Below are 20494 nucleotides of genomic sequence, written 5' to 3'. Positions count from 1 at the left end.
TTACTTTTCTAACAAGGGAAGGTTATACATTTAAGAGTACGGAATGGCTTGTAAGTGGTTGTATTAATTATTTGAATTGTTGTATTACTTTTAGAGAATTTGGAATTTGCTGCCGGAAATGCTGTTTGAAAATGATTTCTTCTCTTTGCAATATTTTTTTTGGGATTGATAAGTTCCTCTAATCTACTTATAAACCATCACATTTTCTTTCTCTCTAAAATTTGCGCGAAGCGCAACATCCCAAATATGAAAAGGAACGGGAAAAGTCCTGCCGCCTAGCGTGGAAAATGTCGCGTTTCCTGCGCACATTTTCCGCGCATTTTCCCCACCATCTGTGAGTCACGTTGTGCCATCTCCTAAAGCTCTCCGTAGCAAGCAATGAAGCTTCTCCGGCTCTACTCCTTCGTCCTGAACTGTCCTAGTTGGGGAAAGAGAATGACATGTTGCAAAAATTTCCCATTGCCACTCACAATGGCGTCGTGGAAGTGAAGATTTTCTCTTTTCTCGTTTTTTCCGGGACACTTTTCTCTTGTCCTGCGGGCCATTTTATTATTCCCCAAAAGAAATTTCCAACAAATTTGGTGCATTTTGTGATATATTTTAGTGCAATTTCCAAAAGAAAGACTTTTTTTTGTATTCAGTGAGCCAAAAGCTCATTTAATCAATTTTCCATTTTCGGCTTTTCCTCTTACACACCGCAAGGTTTGTAAACTCCTTCCCGTAGTTACTCTTTTGAAAGAAGAAAAAATCATTAATTTTATTTTTTCCCTTGAAATTTTGCAACCACAGAAGACAATTTTGAATAAATAAATAAATAAAGAAAAAAAACGTCCAACAATGGGGCTCGTGTGAGAAAAGCTTGCGAAAAGATGAAAGTACCGGACGAGCGCGCACACACACACAGGGGAGCCGCCAAAATGTGTAAAGAGAGGCGCTAAAGATCTCCTCCCCACATAAAGCACAACACAGTCGTGTCCGGACATTTGGGCTGTGCGGCTGAGGGAAACGAGTGTGTGTCCACAACCGGCTGTGGAGAAATATGGCTGAGATTGTGTCCCCCACGTCGGCAGTGCCTCCGCCACCGCAGAGAAAATCCACTCCTGACATGAGTGAGGAGGATGAATTAGATGCCTCTACGGTGAGTAATAATTCCCCAAAAATTCCCTCCTGCAGCACATTTCATCGCCGCATTGATGGAGTCTCTCTTGGGTACTTTCTGTGCTGACCACGTGAAGCGTGTCCGGGAGAGAGAAATTTTCATTTTTATTAATTATTATGTGGTGTACCCACACAACGACACGTACACACACATGTTGATCAAAATGAGAATTTCCCTCCGTTTTGTCTAATTTGCAAAGAGAGATGAAAATTTTGCATAAATATATTTTTGGGAAGAGTGGTCAGACTCTACTAGTGCAAGGCAGGACAAAATATATAGTCGTGGCATTTTAGGCCTCAGAATTTGTGGAATGGGATAATTTATATTTTTGGCATTTTCCCGCTTTTCCACACCACAGGAAAACCACAAATTTCACAAAAAGGGACACCCACACTACTTCCACCCACTCATCCCACAATTTCTCTATATATCAATTCATTTTAAACTAGAGGAAAATTGCAGAGGGAAGGAAAAGTTTTTCTATAAAAATTGAGGAGGAAATGAATGAATTTTCCGGTGTACAGCAAAAGAATTTTTATTTTATAAATTCTAAATTCATTAAATTACTTTTAGTAGAGGTGACTGGGTTAAAATGGGTTAACATAACGGGTAAAAATAATTTACAGTCTCGTTGAATGAATTAAGAATTAGAATTGTTTGATACTTTTGAATTTCTTCGTGAGAATTAATGGAAATTCTTTAAAAAAAAACTGATTTATTAGCTTTTCGTGAGTTCTGAAGAAGATTATAGTGAATTAGTAATAGAAAGTTAAAAAAAAAGTTTCTTTAATATTTAATTAAATTAGGTCATTTTAAGGATTTTTAATGTACATTATTTATTAAAAGAAGATAAATAGCTTTAATCCTTTCAGGCCCGCGATCAATCTAGCGAGTTGATTGAACTAAAAATAATTTTTGTGCGTTCGTTTGAGCTCCAATAAGCCATTTTTGGCAAAAAATACCAACTCAAAAATTTTCGGTTTCTCGTCCTTCCTGGGTCCTCTGAGTCCTTGGGGATGTCCTTTTGTAGTCATTAAATGATCCGGGATCGTAAAGACATAGTCTTGTACTAATTTGGACTCAATATTTGAAAATTAACTATACAAAATGAAATATTTTCAAAATCAAGCATTTGTGTCAGCGTAAGATCCAAGGGACCTGAAAGCGTTAATATCCTTTAGTACGTCAGAGCACTTAAGCTTACCTAACTTTTTACATACATGATAAAGGATTAGACCTGGTTAGGATGGGAGTTAAAAAAAAATAAACGATTAGAGAAAACTGTAGGTAATACATAGGTTGAGATTCTCTCTCATTTGTGGAGATTTTAGAAAGTTTCAAGCAATTAAAACTTAGGCGAAATAAGGATCTTATTGGCTTAACCAAATGAATTTGAAACAGAATATTTTGTAAGAATGTTTTTCAAATTCCTTAAAAAGGTAAAAAAAAAATATGAGCGAAAGTAGGGCGTCTTTCTCCAAAAACTAACTTTTTCATTAAATTATTGAAATGTTAAAAAAATGTAGAGAGAAAAAATTAGAGAATTAAGGAAATAAGATTAGATTAAGAATTAAATAATTTACTTTCTTTAATAAGCCCTACAAAAATCAGATTTTCTTCACTGATAAATTAAAAAATTTCTTTCCAATAAAGAGCGCCATCAAGAACAGACTTTTTATCGTCACAAAATTTCAAAGAAAAATCCGTAATTCACAAACCATTAAATTTACCTTATAATTAACTAATTTCTTTTTAAAAAACTAAGTATTGAGACAAAGAGACAAAGCCATTGTCTTATCGCTAGCTAAAGAAAAAAAAAAAGAAATAGATTTTGGTAATTTTTTATTGATGAATGGCGCCTCTTCAAGGTGTGTCGTTTTGTGATTGATTTTCATGCGAAAAAAAGGTGTTACTTCTTTGACTGAGTGAGAGACGGACCTGATAATTGCTTTGTAATTGGTATGTGAAGTATTATTACAAAAGGTGTCGAAAGATAGAGAAGAGGAAGAATTGTAAAAAAAAAACTAAATTTGCATTTTAAATTCATATTTCGCTCATATTTGTCGCACAAATTGAATTACAAAAAATATAAATAAATAAATAAGAAATCAACAATTTATCGTCTCTCTTTGAATTCCCCATTTGTCTGACCTGTGAGAGGCAATAATGTCTCTGTGTGTATGGGGAAGAATGTTGAGCAATTGTGCCGGAGATGAGTTGCAAACAATGGGAATTCCATGCGGTGTATATCATGGCAGAATGTCCGGAAATGGGTAATCAAAGAGTCGCACAATTTCTCCTCCCTCTCCGGACACTCTGTGTGGTGGAGGAGTTTTGCAGAAGAGAAAATTTTATTTCTTTTTCCCATTTTCAATACTCCCTCCACTTTGCAAAAGAATAAATAAATATTTTTTTTATCGAATAAAGAATAAAGATTTTTTTTCCTTTCCAGCACTCGCAGGTTCTTCAGCGCATGAAGACAGACAGAGTGGCGGTTACACGGCCAGAGGAGGACCGAAGACGACGCACAATTATTGTGGAGAAAAAGAATGGATCGTATGGGTTTACGCTTCAAAGTTATGGGATTCACTATAAGAAGGAACAGGAGGTGAGTTAAAGAATAAGAGAAAAAAAACTAAAATTTATCAAACATTTAATGAGAAAGTTCTTGAAGAAAATTTGGGAAATCTTAAAAGACTTTAATTATTTTAAAATGAAGGACTTTCTCTTCAATTATATTAATTTTATGAAAATTAATTATCTTTCTTAATTTTTCTCGGCAAATTATGAGATTTATTTGCATAAAAATATGTAATTGAACTCGTTGTTTCAATTACTCGCGTGAATTTATTTAAATCAAAATTTATCAGCGTGATAATATGCAATGGCTCGGAATTTATTGCATCTATCTCCCATCAAAAACTATTACCCATCCCCACCCCCCATCCACGCGGCAAAAGTGCCGTCAAGCATCAATTTTCCTTCATTCCACCCACTTTGGCGCAAAAATGGCATCGCCACAACCCCTTGACTTTGTTTAAAAAGCAGAAAATTGCCGGAAAAGCGTGCGAGAATGCTTAAAAGCCCTCCACAAATTGAATTGAGTGCCGGGAAAGAATGTGAAAATGACATCGTAAGGATTTTATGAGCTTTTCTGCTTCATTTTAACACATATTGGCCTAACAAACAAGAATAAAAAAGAAGCTCTGAAAGAAATTTAGAATAGACCCTAATCTTCCTTTGAATGTGTGTTCTAGATGGGAAAATTAGTTATTATTTAAAGGGGTGTTTATCTGAGTGAATATCTTCTGATTATTCTTCAAGATTCGGATTAATCTTCGAGAAGATTCTGAATATTCGTCAAGATTCAAATTATTCGGATTCGGATCATTCTGTAAAATTCTGAGTATTCGTTGAGTTTTGAATTATACGTCAAACTTTAGATTATTCGTTAAGATTCTAATTATTAATTGTTAAAGTTCATATTATTCGTTGAGATTCATATTATTCGTCGAGATTCGTATTATTCGTCACTTAGATTCGGATTATTCAGTGAAATTCAAAGTATTCTTTCGGATTCAAATTATTCGTCGAAATTTGGATTATTCGTCGAGATTCGGATTATTCGTCAATTAGATTCGGATTATTCGTTAAGATTCAAATCATTTGTTAAATATTATTCGTTGAGATTCAGATTATTCGTCGAGATTCGGATTATTCGGCAAGATTTGGATAATTCGGTAAAATAAATAGAAATACATATTCAACAGATAAACGCCCCTTGATATTATTATTCCTATTATTCCTATCAGCCAAGAGCTGTAGTGCCTGAGGAAGATCTTTTATGAATCGAAACGTCAACAAATTGGGGAAATAAAAAAAGAAAGAATTCTATGATTTCTCATTTTTTTATTGAAAAAAAAAATTAATTTTGAATTAATTAAAAACTGAAAAAAAAACCTCTTTGCAGGTGGAGATGATCACATATGTGGATTATGTAGAGTACGATGGTCCTGCATACCGAGCAGGAATGCGGGAAGGTGATGTGATCCTGTCAATCAATGGCACAGACATGGAGAAGGCAGATCACAAGACACTCGTGACATTCATAAAGGAATGCGATGCCCGGATGCGCATGGTGGTGTTGTTTGAGGATTGTGTACGCAAAGTGGAGCTCCACATGCGTTACCTGCAGCTGCAGAATGTCCTCCAGGGGAAAATGAGTGAGTTGGAGCGTATTTGTCTGCGCGAGAGGGAGCTCCTCGAGGGTAAATGGAAGACACACAGTTTGCCGGCGAGGAAGAAAGCCACTGCTGCGGGAGAAGAAGCTGTGGGTGAGGGAGAAATGCTGGGCAATCGTCCAACATCCACGGAGGACGTTGGGGGATTGGGGAAGCAGCAGCAGAAGAGCCAGCAGCATGTTGGTCCACCACCGACGCAAATGATGCTCGCCTATCGCTACCTCGATCCACACTGTCGCTACATTCTACGTCCATCCGCCTCAACGGGCAGTGGGGAGTACTTGATTAGTATCGCCCCGGCTGGACCACCACCCCAACCGCATCAGCAGCAGCAGCGTTGCCGAAGTCAGCAATACTTGCGACGAGTGCCGTCATCGGATAACAACACAACAGCCTCATCCCTTCCGGAGGATAACACAACAAAACGCTCCCAGGCACAGCAGCAGGAGCAAAAGGCAAAGTCCAGTCGTCATTGTCACGGCCATTCGTGCAATCCCTGCCATTTTGGACGCAGCAAGACCACCACCAACAATGGGGACAACGTGAGTCTCGATGCCTACGACCTGGCTAGCCCGTGCTGTGAAGCTCAGTGCATCCCGGTGCGTCGACGATCGCGACATCACAGCAAGGATCACCATCAGCATAAGCACAAGCATCGTAGCAAAGAGTCCAAGGAGAGACATCAGCAGCGAACACAACCAGCTGCCCCACCAGCTCCACCACCCCAATTTGCCAATCAACCAAGGTAAGCCACCCCAATGTGCAAGAGAAAAAAATCATCCCTGGGTGAAACCCTAACGCCCTCATTTCAGATACTACGACCTCAGTGCTGGCCTTGCAAGTCACTGCAGTTTGCACTCATGCACATCCAGTGAATTCGCAGCAACAACAGTAGACGGATCAGTGACATCCTACACAACATCCCTCAGCACAGACACCCTCTGGGATCCACACAGTGACCCCTCACGTGGGCATTCCCTCAAATCCGGCGCCAATCCCCGAACACGCACAAGTGTCTCGTACTACGCTCAACCCTCCCCGCATCAGAGCTTCCCCACACGTTTCTATCCCCATGCTCAGGTGCAACCAGTTTCGGGCTACGGGTATGCCGTGCAGAAGCCCAAATCCTGGGATAATCTCACAACGAAGGGTGGATATGGCTTTGGCTATGGCTACCTGGACACTGTGGCACCCAAAGTCAATCAAATACCCCCACAGCGGCATTCAATGCCCCGGAAGATGACTCCGGCCTACGAGCGGTATACAGCATTCTCAGATGTGGAGAACTATGCACCGCCACCGTCCCAATTTGTCCAGCAAACCACCACAACGACCACAACCATTAGTCTCGTTGGCCCACCGCTGTGTGAGTGCCTCGAGGGTGCCACGGTGCCGAAGGGTGCCACAACCCAAGCTACATCCCTCACTTCCGCCGCCGGCTACTACTCTAGCCTTCCCCCACGTGATCCCACAAAAGCCCCACAAGCAGAGATTACGCGCCTCTAGTGAGACTCCTTCCCCCAGCGCGTGTGCATCCAACAACAACAAAATATTCTAGTCATGAGAACAGATCAACTGAGCATTCCTAATGTTTGAAAAAAAAAAATGTTTGCCCCCCTGCCCTGCAACCCCCCTTGTTTAGTCTATTCCCCCTTTCTATTTAGACAAAATGCCTATATAGCTAAAATATGTAAAACTCAATTTATTACAATTTATTAAAATTAATTATTAAATGTCCTTATAGGAAAAAAAAACTTACGACTTCCTGCTTCATGATGCGTTTTGGTTTACTTACGGTTTGGTCGTACATTTGGTGGTCAAATCCGATTAAATAGAGATTCCTGGACGGGGTGTGTCTGGTTGTACAATACTGGAGAGTAATATCTTGATTATCTCTGTGAGATAATTTCATTTAAAGACTTTCTTGCTGATTTCACTGCGGAGTATTTTCTTCGTTGTTAAAGAAACGGAGCTGAAAAGGACAAAAATGATTAGATTAGAAGATTCTTCATTTACAGGAAGGATTAATTGAACTGAGAGACTATCAAATTTTGAGGAAAATTCAACCTAAAATCTCTCAAAAATTAAATTTGCATTGAGACTCCTCCCAATTTGTCAGCCAATCAGGACTCTTATAAGCCGACTCTTCTTCTTATTTATTTACATTTCAATTACCAAAAATTGATTTAACACTGCAGGACAAAACTGGCAATCGCTGCCAATTCGACTTTTTCAAGCTGTCATGGATTAAAATTTATCCAATTTATCTTGATGAATTCTACATCTATGTGTAGGCGACATCAAATACTAAAAGTTCATAAAAAAAAAATTTGGAAAAACGTTTTCTTCATCATTGAAAATTAAGCTCAAAGTTTGAGGTTAGAAATTCGTGTCCTCTAAGTGTTAAAATTCAATATTTTCATCCGAAGGTGGAGCTTAGATGAAAGATTTATTTGAATTGAGTTCTGCTGTTTATTTAAAAGAACTTTGCAATGAAGCTCTTCCTGCTTTAATGGGATTGTGGGTGGAGCTTCAATTACCCAATGAAATCACAACTGATATCTTTCATTGACTGATTGGCTTCTTATAAACTCAAGAAGAGCAATATATTGGTAAAATTCCTCGCTCGAGTCTCTTCAAAATGGGTTGGGCTTTGGTGCAAAGTTCTTTCAATTCTCATTTTTTTTTGCTTTCAAAATTCATTAAAACATTCTCATTGAGAGGCAATTTAATTTATTTGTAGGAATTTAATTTTCATGTTTAAATTTCAATTTCCTCATCTTCTGAATTCCACAATTAAATGCGAAAAAAAATTAATTTATTACTCTCTTCGGTAAAAAAAAAACAATTCAAAGAAGAATTTCAATTGACTCACCATCAGTTCCTGATGACCTGGCGCGTTTTAAGTGGGGTGTGATGGAAGTGGCAATGCCGTACTAGGTAGCTGTTCCGGTAGAAAGTAGCCCCGCACTGGGCGCACCTGTAGTGGGGTCTCATGAAGTGCCTGGCACTCCGGTGGTGCCCCTTGAGGTGCTCCAGGAGCTCAGCATTGTTGTCCCACGTTTTACGGCAACGGGCGCATTGGAAACGCTCCAGGTCAAAAAAGGAGGGAACATCCATGGTGTCATCTAGGCCATTGATTGGGGTACTCGTGAGGACTACTACGCTCTTTTGTGGGGGAGCTTTGGGGGGTTTCTTATTGCGCCACCCAAAGGGTAGTCGCCACGATGAGCGTGTCTCATCACGCGGCATTGGCGGAAGTTTTTCTTCGGGAGATTTTTTCTTCAGCGGCGGAAGATCAAAGCGTAATTCCCTGCGCACCGGTGTGCATCTCTTCACGTAGTCACTCTTGGTACGTCTAATTGACACTGAGGATGGAGATGTGATGATTCTTCCGCCCTTTATGGGGGTTTTCTTAAGAATACTCTTACTGGGTGTTGCCACACATGCCTCATGATGAGCTTCCTGACAGGGATTTTCCGGCTTTTCCTACAAAGAACACCAGCAAAGATTAAAGGATATTTCTTGAGAGAAAGATAAGAGAAACTTCTCACCTTCTCATTCGTTGTAAGTCCATTGAAGATTTCACTTAATCCCGGAGAACAGGCAGCATACAAAATACTCGGCTCTTCACGCATCCTTACCATCTCAGCGGCATTCTCCTTCTGCCAGTGCTGCAGGAAAGTACGTCCGTGACGTTTGAGGATGTGCTTCGGTAGTAGTGCCATGTGGAAGAAGAGTGCCCCACACACAGGGCAGGCATGGGAAGCAGCTAGACTCACATCCCCAGCCGGGGCAGCTCTCTGACGTCCAACATGTTGCTGCAATTCCGCATGATGCTCGCGCTTGAGGTGATCCTTCAGTGTAAACTGGAACATGTACTCCTCAGCACAGAAAGGACAGAAGAGACTCCGTGGGATGTGCAGGGCATTTGTCACAATATCCCCAGCTAGAAGGCTAATATCGAGATCCGTTTGCGAGGAGTTGCGCCTGGCATTCTCCTTTGCCTCCATCGCGAGGAATTCTTCCTCGAGTATAGCCGAGAAGTCAATACTGCCAAAAGATGATGATGAATTCCCCTTGAGAGCACACATAATTCCCTGGAATTATGTGAGATTTCGCCAGAGACGCACGAACTCAATTTATAAGTTATTCTTCCGGCTGTTTTCCGTTACTGTACGAGAGACTCGGGCTAATTTGCACCTTTTTCTTCTATTTTGTTTTCATTTCAAGGCACTTTTTGAGTTTTCTCGAGAAACTTTTCACAACATCGCAATTTTCTAGTAAAAAGATTATTTTTCATTCTTCTTATTATTCAATATTTTGCTTATAACACTAATAAATTGAAAGAGGAAAATAATTTTAAGTAATTTGTTAAAATTACCCCATTTTCCTCTAACTTGTTGCGCTTTGTTGAACCAGAAGAAACTCAGAAGAAACATTTTTTTCAAAAACATTCCGCTTTTGTTGGAAAAACATCGGACTTTCATGAGACGTTCTTGGAAATTGTCCCATCTGTCCTAAGACATAATCTCAAAGTTTGAGGAATATTTCTTCATATCGTCGATTACATCAGCTTTTGACAAAGTTAAAAAAATCTTCAGACAATTGCTGATATAAGCAGCGATTGGCAAGACAAATCAGACAGAGATTACCGGAATTTCGTGCAAAAATTGCTAAATTTATTAATAAAAATAATCTAAATTTACTGTGATCATTGCGTAATTGCCCAAGGACTCCCTCCGTACCGTCCCAGTGTTGGAATTATTCAAAAATTCTCAAAACCAAAGTGAGATTTTCTTGTAAATATTCTCAAAAATCTCCAACAAATTAGAAGGAAAAAATAATGGATAAAGGAGTAAGATTTTTGTCATCTCTGACTAAGCAAATAAGTCGTCTGATAAGCAAATTGCATTGTAGATGAATCCCACAACGAGGTTGGATGAGAAGAGGCAGCTGCCACCAGCCCTGGAGAAGATTCTGGCCATTGATGTGAAGCTCACAAAGCAATTTGTGAGGTAAGTTGGGTCAAGTTTTTCTACACAAGCTCATAACTTTTAATGGTTAATTTCTTCCTCAAAAATTAACAGCTTTATGCTCAACTTTTTGCCCATGAGATCTCTCCGTAATCACTGTCGTCTGCTTGAGGTGAGAAATTAAGCAAGAAAACTGCGCCAAAATGAGTTTTTATTGCTTTGTTTTTTTTTCTCTGCTGCAGGTGTCATGCCACGGGATTGTAATCTTGGTACTTTGGTTCATTCTTACGTGGCTCATTGACAATCCCGATCTGTATGAGATGCAAATTAATCTGCTGTTTGGCCTTCTCATTGATATTGTCCTCGTGGCATGCATCAAGGCTGCTACGAGGAGACGACGACCAACTGTTAATGATGATCCCTTCAGTATTGGCCCCGATAAGTTTAGCTTCCCCTCCGGACATGCTTCCAGGGCTGTTTTCATGGCCACATTCTTCACACTCCTCTCCCCAGTGTCCATCCTCTTCTGGCCACCAATCATAGCCTGGGCTGTAGCTGTCTGCCTGTCGCGTCTTCTCATGTACCGTCACCACATCCTGGACGTTACAGCTGGAGCTCTTCTTGGACTCCTTGAAGCCTTCATCCTCTACATTCTCTGGTGTGACAATGAAACCTCCCTGTGGATCATGAAGATCCTCTCGGATGATAAATACGTCGAAGGGCAGACGGGAATTTAGTGGGAAATAATAGAAGAAAAATCAACTAAAACTTTATTAAATTCCGTTTAAGCAATTTGGGCTTTTCTCTGGGAGAACATGTTGATTGCATTGGGCAGAAGGGTAATCCTAATGGGTTTCACATCATACTCCTCATTGTCAATGGAATAGTATTTCTCCTTTTCCATCATTTCCGGGAGAATTTGCACTGTTCTCGCCTCAATTGCCTCCCTTCCTGCTGCTTCCAATTGTCCCTGCAGGCGTTTCCAGCTCTTGAGGATGAAGCTGAATGATGATGCCTCAGCGGGGGAGAGTTTCATCTCCAGGGCGGGTTCTGTGGCAGTTCCAACGGTGATTTCTGAATGTTTCCCCTCGATATTGTATTCTTTCGTGCACATTTCATTGATTACGTTAGAAAAATCCCTTCCGGGAGTGCTTCCATTTGTTTTTGGGGTAAATGTTGACCACCACCTACCACTGTGGGCTTGTGGTGCTTTCTTCTCCGTCGCGCCACAATTGCGACATCCAGAACACGGTGGGGTGTACGTTATGTCAGCTGCACACTCCCACGTTGGACGTGAGCTGAAGGAATTCACGAGGAAGGCCATGTACTCCCTCAGTGGTCCTGTGTACCAGTACCTATCACGTAGGCACAGTATATCCCTAAAGGCACCCCACTGGAAGGATCCAACAGCATACACTGGACGCCTGTATTCCTCCTCCTGTCCCGTAATGACCTCAATCTTCATTACATGCCTCTTAGCTGTGTTCCCGCGGACAATGGAGATGGCAGCTTCTGCCAATTGTCGGGCTTCCTCAACACGATTCCTCTTTGCAGCTTCCACACCACTTGAGGCATTCATTCTACCCACTGGAAGCATCCCAATGGGGCATTTGTCATTCCCCTCACTCCTTCGAAGCACTCCTGTGACCACCTCTGATAGTGTCCCATCCCCACCAGCTACCACAATAGCACTGGGGAAGTGCTGCAGCTCCTCAATGTACCTCCGTGCATGTCCTTCAGAGTCCGTCTTGACAATATCCACGAGGAATCCGGCTAAATGCAAAATTGGTTCGCAGTACTTCTGGAATGCATCCTCAGCGGATCTCCTATTGGCTGCAGGATTAAGGAGGACAAGGACACGCTGAGGTTGCTGTCCCAGTACCGAACCAGCAGCTGATGCCTCCTCACAGTACTTCCGCATCAAGTTGTTGATCCTGCAAATGAAAATAAAGTGAATTAAATCAACTTTTGTGGGGATTTCTGGCTCTCTAGCCTTACTTGAGTTTATCATTGGCATAGGAGGCCCCGTAGCAAATGACAGCCGCGGCAAAAGTTGATTTTTTCCAGTGATTTCGCACATTTTTTGCAAATTTAACCACAAAAGCCATGTTTACACTGCACTCGCCCAATTCGCCGCGAAGCGACTTGAACCCGGTTTCGCCGTGTTCGCCACCAAACCAGAAATTGTTTGCCGACGTCAACAGGAGCTCGAATTTCCATATTTTAGTCATTTAGTCAAATCATTCCGATACGTAGAGATGGAGAAGAGAACACTTTTCATCCTTGTCGCCTTCGTGATTGCGGGCATTGCGGCCAAAAAGAGCGATGAAAGCAATAAACCGTCGTGGGCTAAAAAGGATATCCGGGATTATACGGATGCCGACATGGAGAGACTTTTGGAGCAATGGGAGGAGGATGAGGAGCCGCTGGAACCAGATGAGCTGCCCGAGCATCTACGTCCTCAACCCCAAATTGACTTGTCGAAGCTCGATATGAATAATCCGGAGGAAATGTTGCGAGAGACAAAGAAAGGCAGGACCCTCATGGCATTTGTCCAGGTGGCAGGTAATCCAACACGTGAAGAAGCTGAAACAGTCACAAAGATCTGGCAATCTAGTCTCTGGAATAATCACATCCAAGCGGAAAGGTAAATATTTTGACTCCCTATTTTTGAGGTAAATATTTTTCCTAACCAGCTGTTTATTCCCGCAGATACATGATTCAAGATGCTCGAGCCATTTTCATGTTCAAAGACGGTGCTCAGGCGTGGATTGCCAAGGATTTCTTGGTGGAACAGGAAAAATGCGAAAGTGTGACGATAGAGAGCAAAAAGTATCCGGGGAAATATGCAAAACCATCCAAGGAGGAGCTGTAGTGGCGGACTCTCAGTTTTTGTGTTCAATATGGAACATTTTGCAGCGCACAGTACCAGTTTTCGTGGCCAATGCAATCTCTGAAATTTAATAAAAGACTTGATTTCCATTGAGACTACCCGTTTTTTCATCCTCCATGTAGTGTCGATATAAAAAGGATCGTATCCTTAGGCTCAATGACGTAGTTCCTTGTATCCAGTAAATCCCAATCAGTTTCATTAACCAGCACCAATATCCCCGGACGCCTGAAGAACAAAGGATTTTTTTTTGTTTTTTTTTTTTTGAGGATCAAGGATTAATTTCAATTCAATTACTTACACAGAATCCTCCGTGAAAAAAAGCTCCGGACGATCTGTTGGCATGTTGATTTTCATCCACTCCAGCAAGTCACCAATTCTCCCTGGAAAGACAAACTTTAGCAAAGGATCTTCACTCTCTATACAACAAAAGGATCCTCACATTTTTTGCCTCCTTCAAGCTGCACTTCTCTCCTTTTGATTTTATTGAACAAAATCTCAGCTCCTCCTCTGAAATTAGGAATTATTTTAATTTTTCATTCAACTAGGATTCTCCCTTGTGCTCTTACCCAAATTCTAGAACAATATTCAAGGGATTTTCACACATTTTCCACAAGGACAAAGGACCCACGCCGGAATTATTTTGATTATGCTCAGTGACGTCACAGCGTTCTGTTTGAAAGTGAGGTTAGGTTTCTTGGCGGAAAAGCTTCTTGGGTTTTTTCTCGTTGGGAATGAAGCCCAGAAAAGGATTTTGATTAGAATAAAAAATCTAAGGAATTTTACTTGAAAAAGGATTTCTTCTGAAGCTTTTCTGACATTGTTTTCCTTCCAAGAAAAATCCTAGCAGAACTTTTTCAGAGAAAATCCAAAACCAAAGTGCCTAGAAAAAAACTCATCCCAAGAACTCAAAAAATGAAACAAAATCATTTCCTGTGGACTTTCTTTTATTGCCATTCAAATAGCAAAAAAAATAAAATAAGCAAATATTTGCTTAGTAGAGTCGCTGTGGGGGTCCCATGGTGGACTTGATGTGGAGAGATCGCACATTCTGCCAGTGCTTCTTCAGCAGCGACACGAGGAAATTGATGGCGAGATGGATGTTCTGCACAAGCTCATCCACGGGCATGTTAACGTGCCCCACGGCCACTGAGAGGCACAGCACCTTCTTCATTTGGAACTTAATGGTGGCCTTCACTTCGTCAATCTTCTGCGTCATGGACTCCGTGTGGGAGAGGAGACCAGGGAACTTGCCGGCCTTGTTGAGACCGGGACCCAAGAGACGTGGGATCTGCTTGATGAGGGATTCCGATGCGAGGAAGGCATCGTACTTCTTGGCGAGTTTCTTCACCAACTTCTTGTTCTTGTTCAACTTCTTCAGTGCCTCGGCATCCATGAAGGGGACTTCATTGGCCTTTGCCTCGTCACAGTGCTGCTGATCACCCAGAATGCACACCTGCATCTTTGGCCGGGGGATGTGCTTTAGCCTGCAGGGAGAAAAATTCGTTGTACAAAACTACTTCACATCTCTTTTCCAGAGACTTTTATCTAGGAAGAAGAACAGAAACTATTGTGGGCCACTTACCAGCCACAAATCAATAGTTTTTTTTAATAATTTTTTTTTGTGAAAAAATTAGAAAAAAATTCTTAAAACTATCGCGGAAGTTTTGTGGACTTCCTACTCATTTTTTTCGTGACCCTGAGTGGGGGTCCTCCCATTCAACTGGGCCAGACATACTTGACAGTGCCGGAGAAACGCTTATCCTTCTGCGGATCGTAGTTCTTCAGACCAATTTGGAGCTCCACAGTCTCGAGGAAGCCACGTTTCTTCTCCTTCGAGCTCGCCAATACGGCATTAACGCACTCATAGAGCGTGTCACGCGATACTTTTGTCCTGCAAAAACATCAAGCATTACTTTTTCATGCCTAAAATCCCATCTTTTTGGATACATTGTTCCGGAAATATACATTCCATATCCCTTTGGAGGACGAAATGGAGCAAATGCTTCCCGGATTTCTTTAGCAACATATCGTGCTGCTAAAGTATGGCAATTTCTCCGCAGCTGGCTTTATATATTGCATAAATAGTAATTCCCAATGAATGAATAATGTCTCTTGCGTGCATTTGAGACATTTTCATTGAGAAATTGCAATGGATGATGGGGATAATTGAGGGAAAAAAATTACTTACGACATTTTTGCTGGATCTCACGACGTGAAAGAAAGAAAAGAGGGCGCTATTGTCAAAAGTATTGACGTTCTGAGAAAGAGATAAATAACACTATCACCGCGCTGTCTCTTTCTCGCTTTCATCTTGAAGCGCCCTCTACTTGGCGGGAAAATGGATTCGTATTTTGTGAGATTTTAGCAATTTCCCAAAAAACAAATCCCCGAATTTCTTCAGTAAAACGGTAAATTCCGACGCAAGAAGCAGAGAGAATAAATTCATTCGCTCTCCCGTTATCTCTTCACGGTGACATGACAATACGGTCTTAGCGATTGCAGGCGAATCACTCACACAGCCCTACCAATTTCGCAAGGTTAAAGGTCAAGGCGGTAAGTGAGTGCAAAAAAAAAGTCACACACAATGAGAGATGATATTCCTCTTCGCGTAAGTAAAAATAAATATAATGCCCCTCTAATCTAAGATTGAGTGCCTGTGGTGACTGATGCGTGATTGTGTTGGGGAGATTTTGAGATTCACGCGGTGTCCAGAGAGTTTGATGAAGAAACACGAAATCTGGGCACGTTTGCTGCTGACCTTGGTGGAAAAAACTCAAATTTTTTCCCAGTGATTTTGCGTAATTCCATTCAATTTCCATCTGTTACATTCCCAAAATAACAATGGATTGCGATGTGAGTGAGATTTTGGTGATTTTTTTGGGGGAAAAGTGGAAGAAAATCATTTTTTTCTTAAGAAAAAATATTATAACCTTAACCTCAATTGGAAAGTTCAGTGTTTACATAATAATCCTTCATCTTCTTGCCTTCTCTTTTGCAGTGCCTTCCAGTAGTTGTGGCAATTGCTGCCGTGGTAACGGGTATTGTGCTGTACAAGTTTTGGTACAAGAGCACCAATGAGGGGACCAAGAAGAGCAGGAGCAGTAAGCCGGCAAAGCTGAAGACACTCCTGGATCCCAATGAGAAGTATCTACTGCCACTGATTGAGAAAGAGGAGATTTCCCACGATACCAGACGCTTCAGATTTGGTCTCCCGTCCAAGTTGCACGTCCTTGGGCTTCCCATTGGGCAGCACATTAATCTCTCAGCCACAATAAATGATGAACTCGTCATCCGGGCATACACCCCAGTGTCCAGTGATGATGACTGTGGCTTTGTGGATCTCGTCATTAAAGTCTACAAGCGGAATACTCATCCCAAATTCCCGAATGGCGGGAAAATGTCTCAGTATCTGGATGAGATGAAAATTGGCGACACAATTGCCTTCCGTGGACCCTCCGGGAAGCTGCAATACCTCGGCAATGGGTCATTCAGTATTAAGAAGTCCCGCAAAGATCCCCCGGTCACCATTCAAGCTACAAAAGTTAATATGATTGCCGGTGGCACAGGGATCACCCCCATGCTTCAGCTTGTACGCAATATCCTCAAGACTGGTACTGATCGCACGGAGATTGCCCTGTTGTTTGCCAATCAATCTGAGAATGATATTCTCCTGCGGAATGAACTTGAGCATTTCTCCTCGAAGCATCCGGAGCAATTCAAAGTCTGGTACACGCTCGATTCTACTCCTAGTGGTGAGTTTCAAATTTTTATTTATTGTATTTTCTTAATCAGCGATGAGGTCACCTTTCCTCACAGTTCTCACGAACGTCACGCTCTGGGGTCAAATTTTAATTACTTCCACGCGTTATCAAAGAAAGTCTCATTTGCACACAAATGCGTGCTCTTGGTGAATCTCTTTGGGGGCCACACAAGTGGCTCGTGTAGCTCATGTTCTAGTCGCTTGAGGAAGGCGCATTTAATCTGTTCTAGAAGTTTAGCTTATTAGCTTTTCTCTGTGCGCAATTTCTCATGAGATTTATAACGTTTTTTTCTTTTTATTATGAATAACATTAAGAATAAGATTTATAGCGCAAAAAAATCGCACGAAAACATTATAATTGAGAGAAAAATTAAGATAAAGCAAGAAAAGCATTAAACAGTCTTACTGTTTAGCCCCAGTCTTACCTAATATTTCTTTTTATGGTTTTTCTCATAATTTTTCATTAAAATAAATGATTTTTCAATATCTTTTAGCATCTTTATGTTAAATGAAAATGAAAAAGAAAAAATATTCTGAAATCTTTTTGTAGGCGAGATTTCCTTCAATAAAATAAATTATTATTGTTGTAAAAGTCATTAGAAAATAAATCGACATTATTCTCAAAGCAAACGCACACCTTTATAAATTTAATTTTCTTATCATTGATCGATAAAATGCAATTTCATTCAATTTAATTGAAAGAGACCTTGAAGAAATTGAGAGTTAAAAAATTATTAATGTTTGTTTCTCCCACCCAATTCTCTCCCGGACAGATTGGAAGTACAGCAAGGGCTTTATAAATGACGAAATGATCAGAGATCACCTCCTGCCACCGTCTGATTCAACCCTCGTCCTCATGTGTGGCCCACCGCCTATGATTACCTATGCATGTGTGCCCAATCTGGATAAATTGGGCCATAGTCCTGATCTACGTTTTGCCTACTAAATCAAGCAAAATAAGACAACTTTGGTGGAAGGAATGGGTGCAATCAATCACAAAAAGGACTTTCATCGCATCAACACTTCATGCTTTTTTTTTTCTTCCAAACTACAAGCTAGTTTTATTGGTCATTTTGTATAAAAAAAAAACTGAGTAGAAGTCTACATTATGGACGGAAGTAGTTACACTATTTGGAGGATATTTGAGAGATTCTAATCTCCTTCTCTCCCAGTATAATAATTGTTGTACCTTAAATGAAGCTCAATAAATGCCAGAGGCACATAATGGTACTCCCTGCAATGGCAGCTAATGATAAACTGATGGTTGGGGAGGAGTTGCATCTGTGATCGAGGAAGCAATAGCAGAAGGTTGTGCTGTCAAAGTGTGTTCGATGGACATCCAATTCACGGATGCTGTTATTCACGTAGTGCCCGAGGCGAACGTCCAGAGCAGCCGGGCGACATCCCTCGTACTTATCAGCCGGAATATCCGTCCGGATGGCACGGAGGGAGCTGTAGCAATCCCGGATAACTGTCTCACTGGCACCCTTCCTCTCAATCACCTTCATGCAGATGTCATCGTCTTCGGGACAAGCCTCCCCCAGGTAGCCAATCCCGCGCCAATTGAAATCATACAAACCACATCCGGGCGTTGCCGATGTGCAGCGATAGCACCAAATTGCACTAGCTGTTGGGGGTGGTGGGAAAACAATCAGCAAAATGATGATTCCACATGCTAATTAATTCCACTTACCTGTGTGGAATGTTGCAAGTGTGCAAAGAAACGTGAAAATTACGGGAAAATGCATTTTTTAGCAACTTTTCTTAAAACTTTTCTTTTATGACGGAAAAAATCAAAACAAACAACGCCCAGCCGATGATGACAGAACACGTGGCGAATAGCGGCGAAAAACCAGAGTGTTAAAAATAATAAAATTTAAACTTTAACGAACTTTTTATTCCATTTCGACAAAATTCGTGATTTCTTTGTTTTTCCGCCAATTTTTTCTCACAAAACACATTTTTGGGGTTTCTGGGGTACTTAAGGGTGCTCTGGGGCCCGCGGAGAGACGCTCTGTGCGGAAATTAGGACTGGTAGAAATTTTGACGGTTGGGTTACAAAAAAATTTTTGACGGTTAGGGATTTTACACGCACTTTTTTTCCTGGAAATGCTGGAAATGCATTTTCGCGAACTTTCCAAAAACTAATGATACCAATCGACGCGTCGTCGCTTCCTGATTGCAAAAACTTACTTCCGGCCGGAAAATTCGGCGGAAAACACGAGAAAATTGCGAAAAAGTGAATGTATGAGGGAGACGGATAGCTGTGAAATGCATCCATCTCATTTTCTCTTGAGCAAACAGTGCCGAAAATACCCAGTGGCAGATTTTGGAACTACATTTAGAGCGCGAAATTCAAAAATTCTCAAAAAATGCATAAAAAATATTTGAGGGCGCTACGAAGGGGGGCTGTGGAGGGAAAATGAATACGGCCACTCGAAACCGCCTGATATAAGGAGCCTCTGTGCCAAATTTCATCGCGAACGAGCAAACGGTGTACCAACAAACAGACCTTTCTTTAGTTCTTTATTTATATAGAATACACATACAACAAAACGGTTGAGCACATGTGAGGTCGCGGGCAAAGGTCGTCGTCAAGTTTATTTACTTTCAATTTGCTGCAAAAATATGTCGAAAGTTTGTGCAAAAATTGGACCATCGATCCTCAATGCGGATCTATCGCAGCTGCATGTGGAGTCACAGCGTTTGCTGGACAATGGAGCGGATTACCTGCATTTGGACGTGATGGATGGGCATTTTGTGCCGAATCTCACATTTGGGCATCCCGTCGTGAAGTGCCTGCGCTCCAAGATTCGCGATGCCTTCTTCGAGACGCACATGATGGTGGCAGAGCCACAGCGATGGATTGCCTCCATGGCGGATGCCGGTGTTGATCAGTACACATTCCACATTGAACCCGTTCTGGGGGATGTGGAGGGTATTTGCCGGAAGGTGCGTGAGGCTGGGATGAAGGTGGGATTGGCACTGAAACCCGGGACAGCTGTTACGGCGGTGCAGGAGTTTGTCACCATGGCTGACATGATTCTCGTCATGACGGTGGAACCGGGCTTTGGGGGTCAGAAGTTCATGGGGGACATGATGCCCAAAGTGACGTGGTTGCGGGAGAACTACCCAGAGTTGGATATTGAAGTGGACGGTGGCGTGGGGCTCAATAGCATTGATGCCTGTGCTCAGGCTGGGGCAAATATGATTGTGTCCGGAACTGCGGTTATTCAGGCACCTGATCAGCGGGCTGTTATTGCCACACTCCGGGAGTCTGTGGAGAAAGCCATCGGAAAGTCCTAGGAAGTTTCCTGCAGAAGGGGCTGATCATTCCAATCCATGGAGAAATTGAGCGAAATGCAAAATTTTGTGAAAATTGTTTAGAAAAAATAATCTATTTTTGTATAAAAAAAATTAAAGTTTTATAAATAAATAAAAAGGAAGAATTAAAAAAAAACAGGC

The 20494-nt window shown here is 41.4% G+C and overlaps 10 protein-coding genes across 12 annotated transcripts; 5 read left to right on the top strand and 5 right to left on the bottom strand.

Annotated features, from left to right (window-relative positions):
* Window positions 1-415: 415 nt before the first annotated feature.
* Window positions 416-7154, top strand: LOC129794341 (uncharacterized). The gene is made up of 5 exons (XM_055835141.1): window positions 416-702; window positions 790-1138; window positions 3612-3767; window positions 5130-6145; window positions 6213-7154. Exons 2-5 carry the CDS (start codon window positions 1040-1042, stop codon window positions 6904-6906), a joined length of 1965 nt encoding a protein of 654 aa, XP_055691116.1. The 5' UTR covers window positions 416-702; window positions 790-1039; the 3' UTR covers window positions 6907-7154.
* On the bottom strand, window positions 3189-9822 carry LOC129794342 (uncharacterized). 2 transcript variants are annotated; one of them, XR_008751016.1, is made up of 4 exons: window positions 8955-9786; window positions 8276-8889; window positions 7160-7372; window positions 3189-3473 (listed from the first exon to the last, which is right to left on the bottom strand). XR_008751016.1 is itself a non-coding variant. In XM_055835142.1 (3 exons), exons 1-2 carry the CDS (start codon window positions 9492-9494, stop codon window positions 8278-8280), a joined length of 1152 nt encoding a protein of 383 aa, XP_055691117.1. In that variant the 5' UTR covers window positions 9495-9822; the 3' UTR covers window positions 7079-7372; window positions 8276-8277. The 2 variants fall into 2 exon arrangements, 1 of the variants encoding a protein (XP_055691117.1); XM_055835142.1 differs by lacking the exon at window positions 3189-3473 and having other exon boundaries at window positions 7079-7372; window positions 8955-9822.
* Window positions 9823-9992: 170 nt separating this feature from the next.
* On the top strand, window positions 9993-11168 carry LOC129794327 (polyisoprenoid diphosphate/phosphate phosphohydrolase PLPP6). The gene is made up of 4 exons (XM_055835127.1): window positions 9993-10258; window positions 10321-10418; window positions 10491-10548; window positions 10619-11168. The coding sequence occupies exons 1-4, from the start codon at window positions 10247-10249 to the stop codon at window positions 11111-11113; spliced, it is 663 nt and encodes a 220-aa protein (XP_055691102.1). The 5' UTR covers window positions 9993-10246; the 3' UTR covers window positions 11114-11168.
* LOC129794326 (acylglycerol kinase, mitochondrial) lies at window positions 11129-12607 on the bottom strand. The gene is made up of 2 exons (XM_055835126.1): window positions 12375-12607; window positions 11129-12310 (listed from the first exon to the last, which is right to left on the bottom strand). Exons 1-2 carry the CDS (start codon window positions 12605-12607, stop codon window positions 11161-11163), a joined length of 1383 nt encoding a protein of 460 aa, XP_055691101.1. The 3' UTR covers window positions 11129-11160.
* A 27-nt stretch (window positions 12608-12634) lies between these two features.
* LOC129794328 (LDLR chaperone boca) lies at window positions 12635-13364 on the top strand. The gene is made up of 2 exons (XM_055835128.1): window positions 12635-13023; window positions 13089-13364. Exons 1-2 carry the CDS (start codon window positions 12635-12637, stop codon window positions 13249-13251), a joined length of 552 nt encoding a protein of 183 aa, XP_055691103.1. The 3' UTR covers window positions 13252-13364.
* LOC129794329 (ubiquitin-related modifier 1 homolog) lies at window positions 13353-13953 on the bottom strand. The gene is made up of 4 exons (XM_055835129.1): window positions 13836-13953; window positions 13709-13776; window positions 13568-13649; window positions 13353-13494 (listed from the first exon to the last, which is right to left on the bottom strand). Exons 1-4 carry the CDS (start codon window positions 13871-13873, stop codon window positions 13377-13379), a joined length of 306 nt encoding a protein of 101 aa, XP_055691104.1. The 5' UTR covers window positions 13874-13953; the 3' UTR covers window positions 13353-13376.
* A 242-nt stretch (window positions 13954-14195) lies between these two features.
* LOC129794266 (60S ribosomal protein L10a) lies at window positions 14196-15584 on the bottom strand. The gene is made up of 3 exons (XM_055835036.1): window positions 15458-15584; window positions 15005-15160; window positions 14196-14753 (listed from the first exon to the last, which is right to left on the bottom strand). Exons 1-3 carry the CDS (start codon window positions 15460-15462, stop codon window positions 14261-14263), a joined length of 654 nt encoding a protein of 217 aa, XP_055691011.1. The 5' UTR covers window positions 15463-15584; the 3' UTR covers window positions 14196-14260.
* A 15-nt stretch (window positions 15585-15599) lies between these two features.
* LOC129794265 (NADH-cytochrome b5 reductase 3) lies at window positions 15600-18259 on the top strand. 2 transcript variants are annotated; one of them, XM_055835034.1, is made up of 3 exons: window positions 15600-15877; window positions 16268-17021; window positions 17803-18259. In XM_055835034.1, the coding sequence occupies exons 1-3, from the start codon at window positions 15854-15856 to the stop codon at window positions 17973-17975; spliced, it is 951 nt and encodes a 316-aa protein (XP_055691009.1). In that variant the 5' UTR covers window positions 15600-15853; the 3' UTR covers window positions 17976-18259. The 2 variants fall into 2 exon arrangements, with proteins under 2 accessions (XP_055691009.1, XP_055691010.1); XM_055835035.1 differs by having other exon boundaries at window positions 15834-16122.
* LOC129794267 (uncharacterized) lies at window positions 18060-18841 on the bottom strand. The gene is made up of 2 exons (XM_055835037.1): window positions 18723-18841; window positions 18060-18656 (listed from the first exon to the last, which is right to left on the bottom strand). The coding sequence occupies exons 1-2, from the start codon at window positions 18775-18777 to the stop codon at window positions 18220-18222; spliced, it is 492 nt and encodes a 163-aa protein (XP_055691012.1). The 5' UTR covers window positions 18778-18841; the 3' UTR covers window positions 18060-18219.
* A 732-nt stretch (window positions 18842-19573) lies between these two features.
* On the top strand, window positions 19574-20489 carry LOC129792285 (ribulose-phosphate 3-epimerase). Its single transcript, XM_055831193.1, has one exon. It carries the CDS (start codon window positions 19658-19660, stop codon window positions 20333-20335), a length of 678 nt encoding a protein of 225 aa, XP_055687168.1. The 5' UTR covers window positions 19574-19657; the 3' UTR covers window positions 20336-20489.
* Window positions 20490-20494: the final 5 nt, after the last annotated feature.

The sequence above is a fragment of the Lutzomyia longipalpis genome, chromosome 3 (genome assembly GCF_024334085.1).
Source record: "Lutzomyia longipalpis isolate SR_M1_2022 chromosome 3, ASM2433408v1".
Taxonomy (NCBI): Eukaryota; Metazoa; Arthropoda; class Insecta; order Diptera; family Psychodidae; genus Lutzomyia; species Lutzomyia longipalpis.
This window is presented reverse-complemented; position numbering and strand designations above follow the sequence as displayed.

What these genes read in the sequence shown, in the direction of transcription:
- LOC129794341 (XM_055835141.1), top strand. Translation starts at nt 1,040, where the DNA reads ATGGCTGAGATTGTGTCCCCCACGTCGGCAGTGCCTCCGCCACCGCAG. An exon ending in ACTATAAGAAGGAACAGGAG is followed by an intron (nt 3,768 to 5,129) that starts GTGAGTTAAAGA and finishes ACCTCTTTGCAG; the next exon opens with GTGGAGATGATCACATATGT. An exon ending in CAATTTGCCAATCAACCAAG is followed by an intron (nt 6,146 to 6,212) that starts GTAAGCCACCCC and finishes CCCTCATTTCAG; the next exon opens with ATACTACGACCTCAGTGCTG.
- LOC129794342 (XM_055835142.1), bottom strand. Translation starts at nt 9,494, where the DNA reads ATGTGTGCTCTCAAGGGGAATTCATCATCATCTTTTGGCAGTATTGAC. An exon ending in GACTTACAACGAATGAGAAG is followed by an intron (nt 8,890 to 8,954) that starts GTGAGAAGTTTC and finishes TGTTCTTTGTAG; the next exon opens with GAAAAGCCGGAAAATCCCTG.
- LOC129794327 (XM_055835127.1), top strand. An exon ending in CTCACAAAGCAATTTGTGAG is followed by an intron (nt 10,419 to 10,490) that starts GTAAGTTGGGTC and finishes AAAAATTAACAG; the next exon opens with CTTTATGCTCAACTTTTTGC. An exon ending in ATCACTGTCGTCTGCTTGAG is followed by an intron (nt 10,549 to 10,618) that starts GTGAGAAATTAA and finishes TCTCTGCTGCAG; the next exon opens with GTGTCATGCCACGGGATTGT.
- LOC129794326 (XM_055835126.1), bottom strand. Translation starts at nt 12,607, where the DNA reads ATGACTAAAATATGGAAATTCGAGCTCCTGTTGACGTCGGCAAACAAT. An exon ending in TATGCCAATGATAAACTCAA is followed by an intron (nt 12,311 to 12,374) that starts GTAAGGCTAGAG and finishes TTTCATTTGCAG; the next exon opens with GATCAACAACTTGATGCGGA.
- LOC129794328 (XM_055835128.1), top strand. Translation starts at nt 12,635, where the DNA reads ATGGAGAAGAGAACACTTTTCATCCTTGTCGCCTTCGTGATTGCGGGC. An exon ending in AATCACATCCAAGCGGAAAG is followed by an intron (nt 13,024 to 13,088) that starts GTAAATATTTTG and finishes TTATTCCCGCAG; the next exon opens with ATACATGATTCAAGATGCTC.
- LOC129794329 (XM_055835129.1), bottom strand. Translation starts at nt 13,873, where the DNA reads ATGTGTGAAAATCCCTTGAATATTGTTCTAGAATTTGG. An exon ending in AATATTGTTCTAGAATTTGG is followed by an intron (nt 13,777 to 13,835) that starts GTAAGAGCACAA and finishes TCCTAATTTCAG; the next exon opens with AGGAGGAGCTGAGATTTTGT. An exon ending in TTTTTCACGGAGGATTCTGT is followed by an intron (nt 13,495 to 13,567) that starts GTAAGTAATTGA and finishes TTTGTTCTTCAG; the next exon opens with GCGTCCGGGGATATTGGTGC.
- LOC129794266 (XM_055835036.1), bottom strand. An exon ending in CGTTTCTCCGGCACTGTCAA is followed by an intron (nt 14,754 to 15,004) that starts GTATGTCTGGCC and finishes TTCTCCCTGCAG; the next exon opens with GCTAAAGCACATCCCCCGGC.
- LOC129794265 (XM_055835034.1), top strand. Translation starts at nt 15,854, where the DNA reads ATGAGAGATGATATTCCTCTTCGC. An exon ending in GAGATGATATTCCTCTTCGC is followed by an intron (nt 15,878 to 16,267) that starts GTAAGTAAAAAT and finishes TCTCTTTTGCAG; the next exon opens with TGCCTTCCAGTAGTTGTGGC. An exon ending in GCTCGATTCTACTCCTAGTG is followed by an intron (nt 17,022 to 17,802) that starts GTGAGTTTCAAA and finishes TCTCCCGGACAG; the next exon opens with ATTGGAAGTACAGCAAGGGC.
- LOC129794267 (XM_055835037.1), bottom strand. Translation starts at nt 18,777, where the DNA reads ATGCATTTTCCCGTAATTTTCACGTTTCTTTGCACACTTGCAACATTC. An exon ending in ACTTGCAACATTCCACACAG is followed by an intron (nt 18,657 to 18,722) that starts GTAAGTGGAATT and finishes CACCCCCAACAG; the next exon opens with CTAGTGCAATTTGGTGCTAT.
- LOC129792285 (XM_055831193.1), top strand. Translation starts at nt 19,658, where the DNA reads ATGTCGAAAGTTTGTGCAAAAATTGGACCATCGATCCTCAATGCGGAT.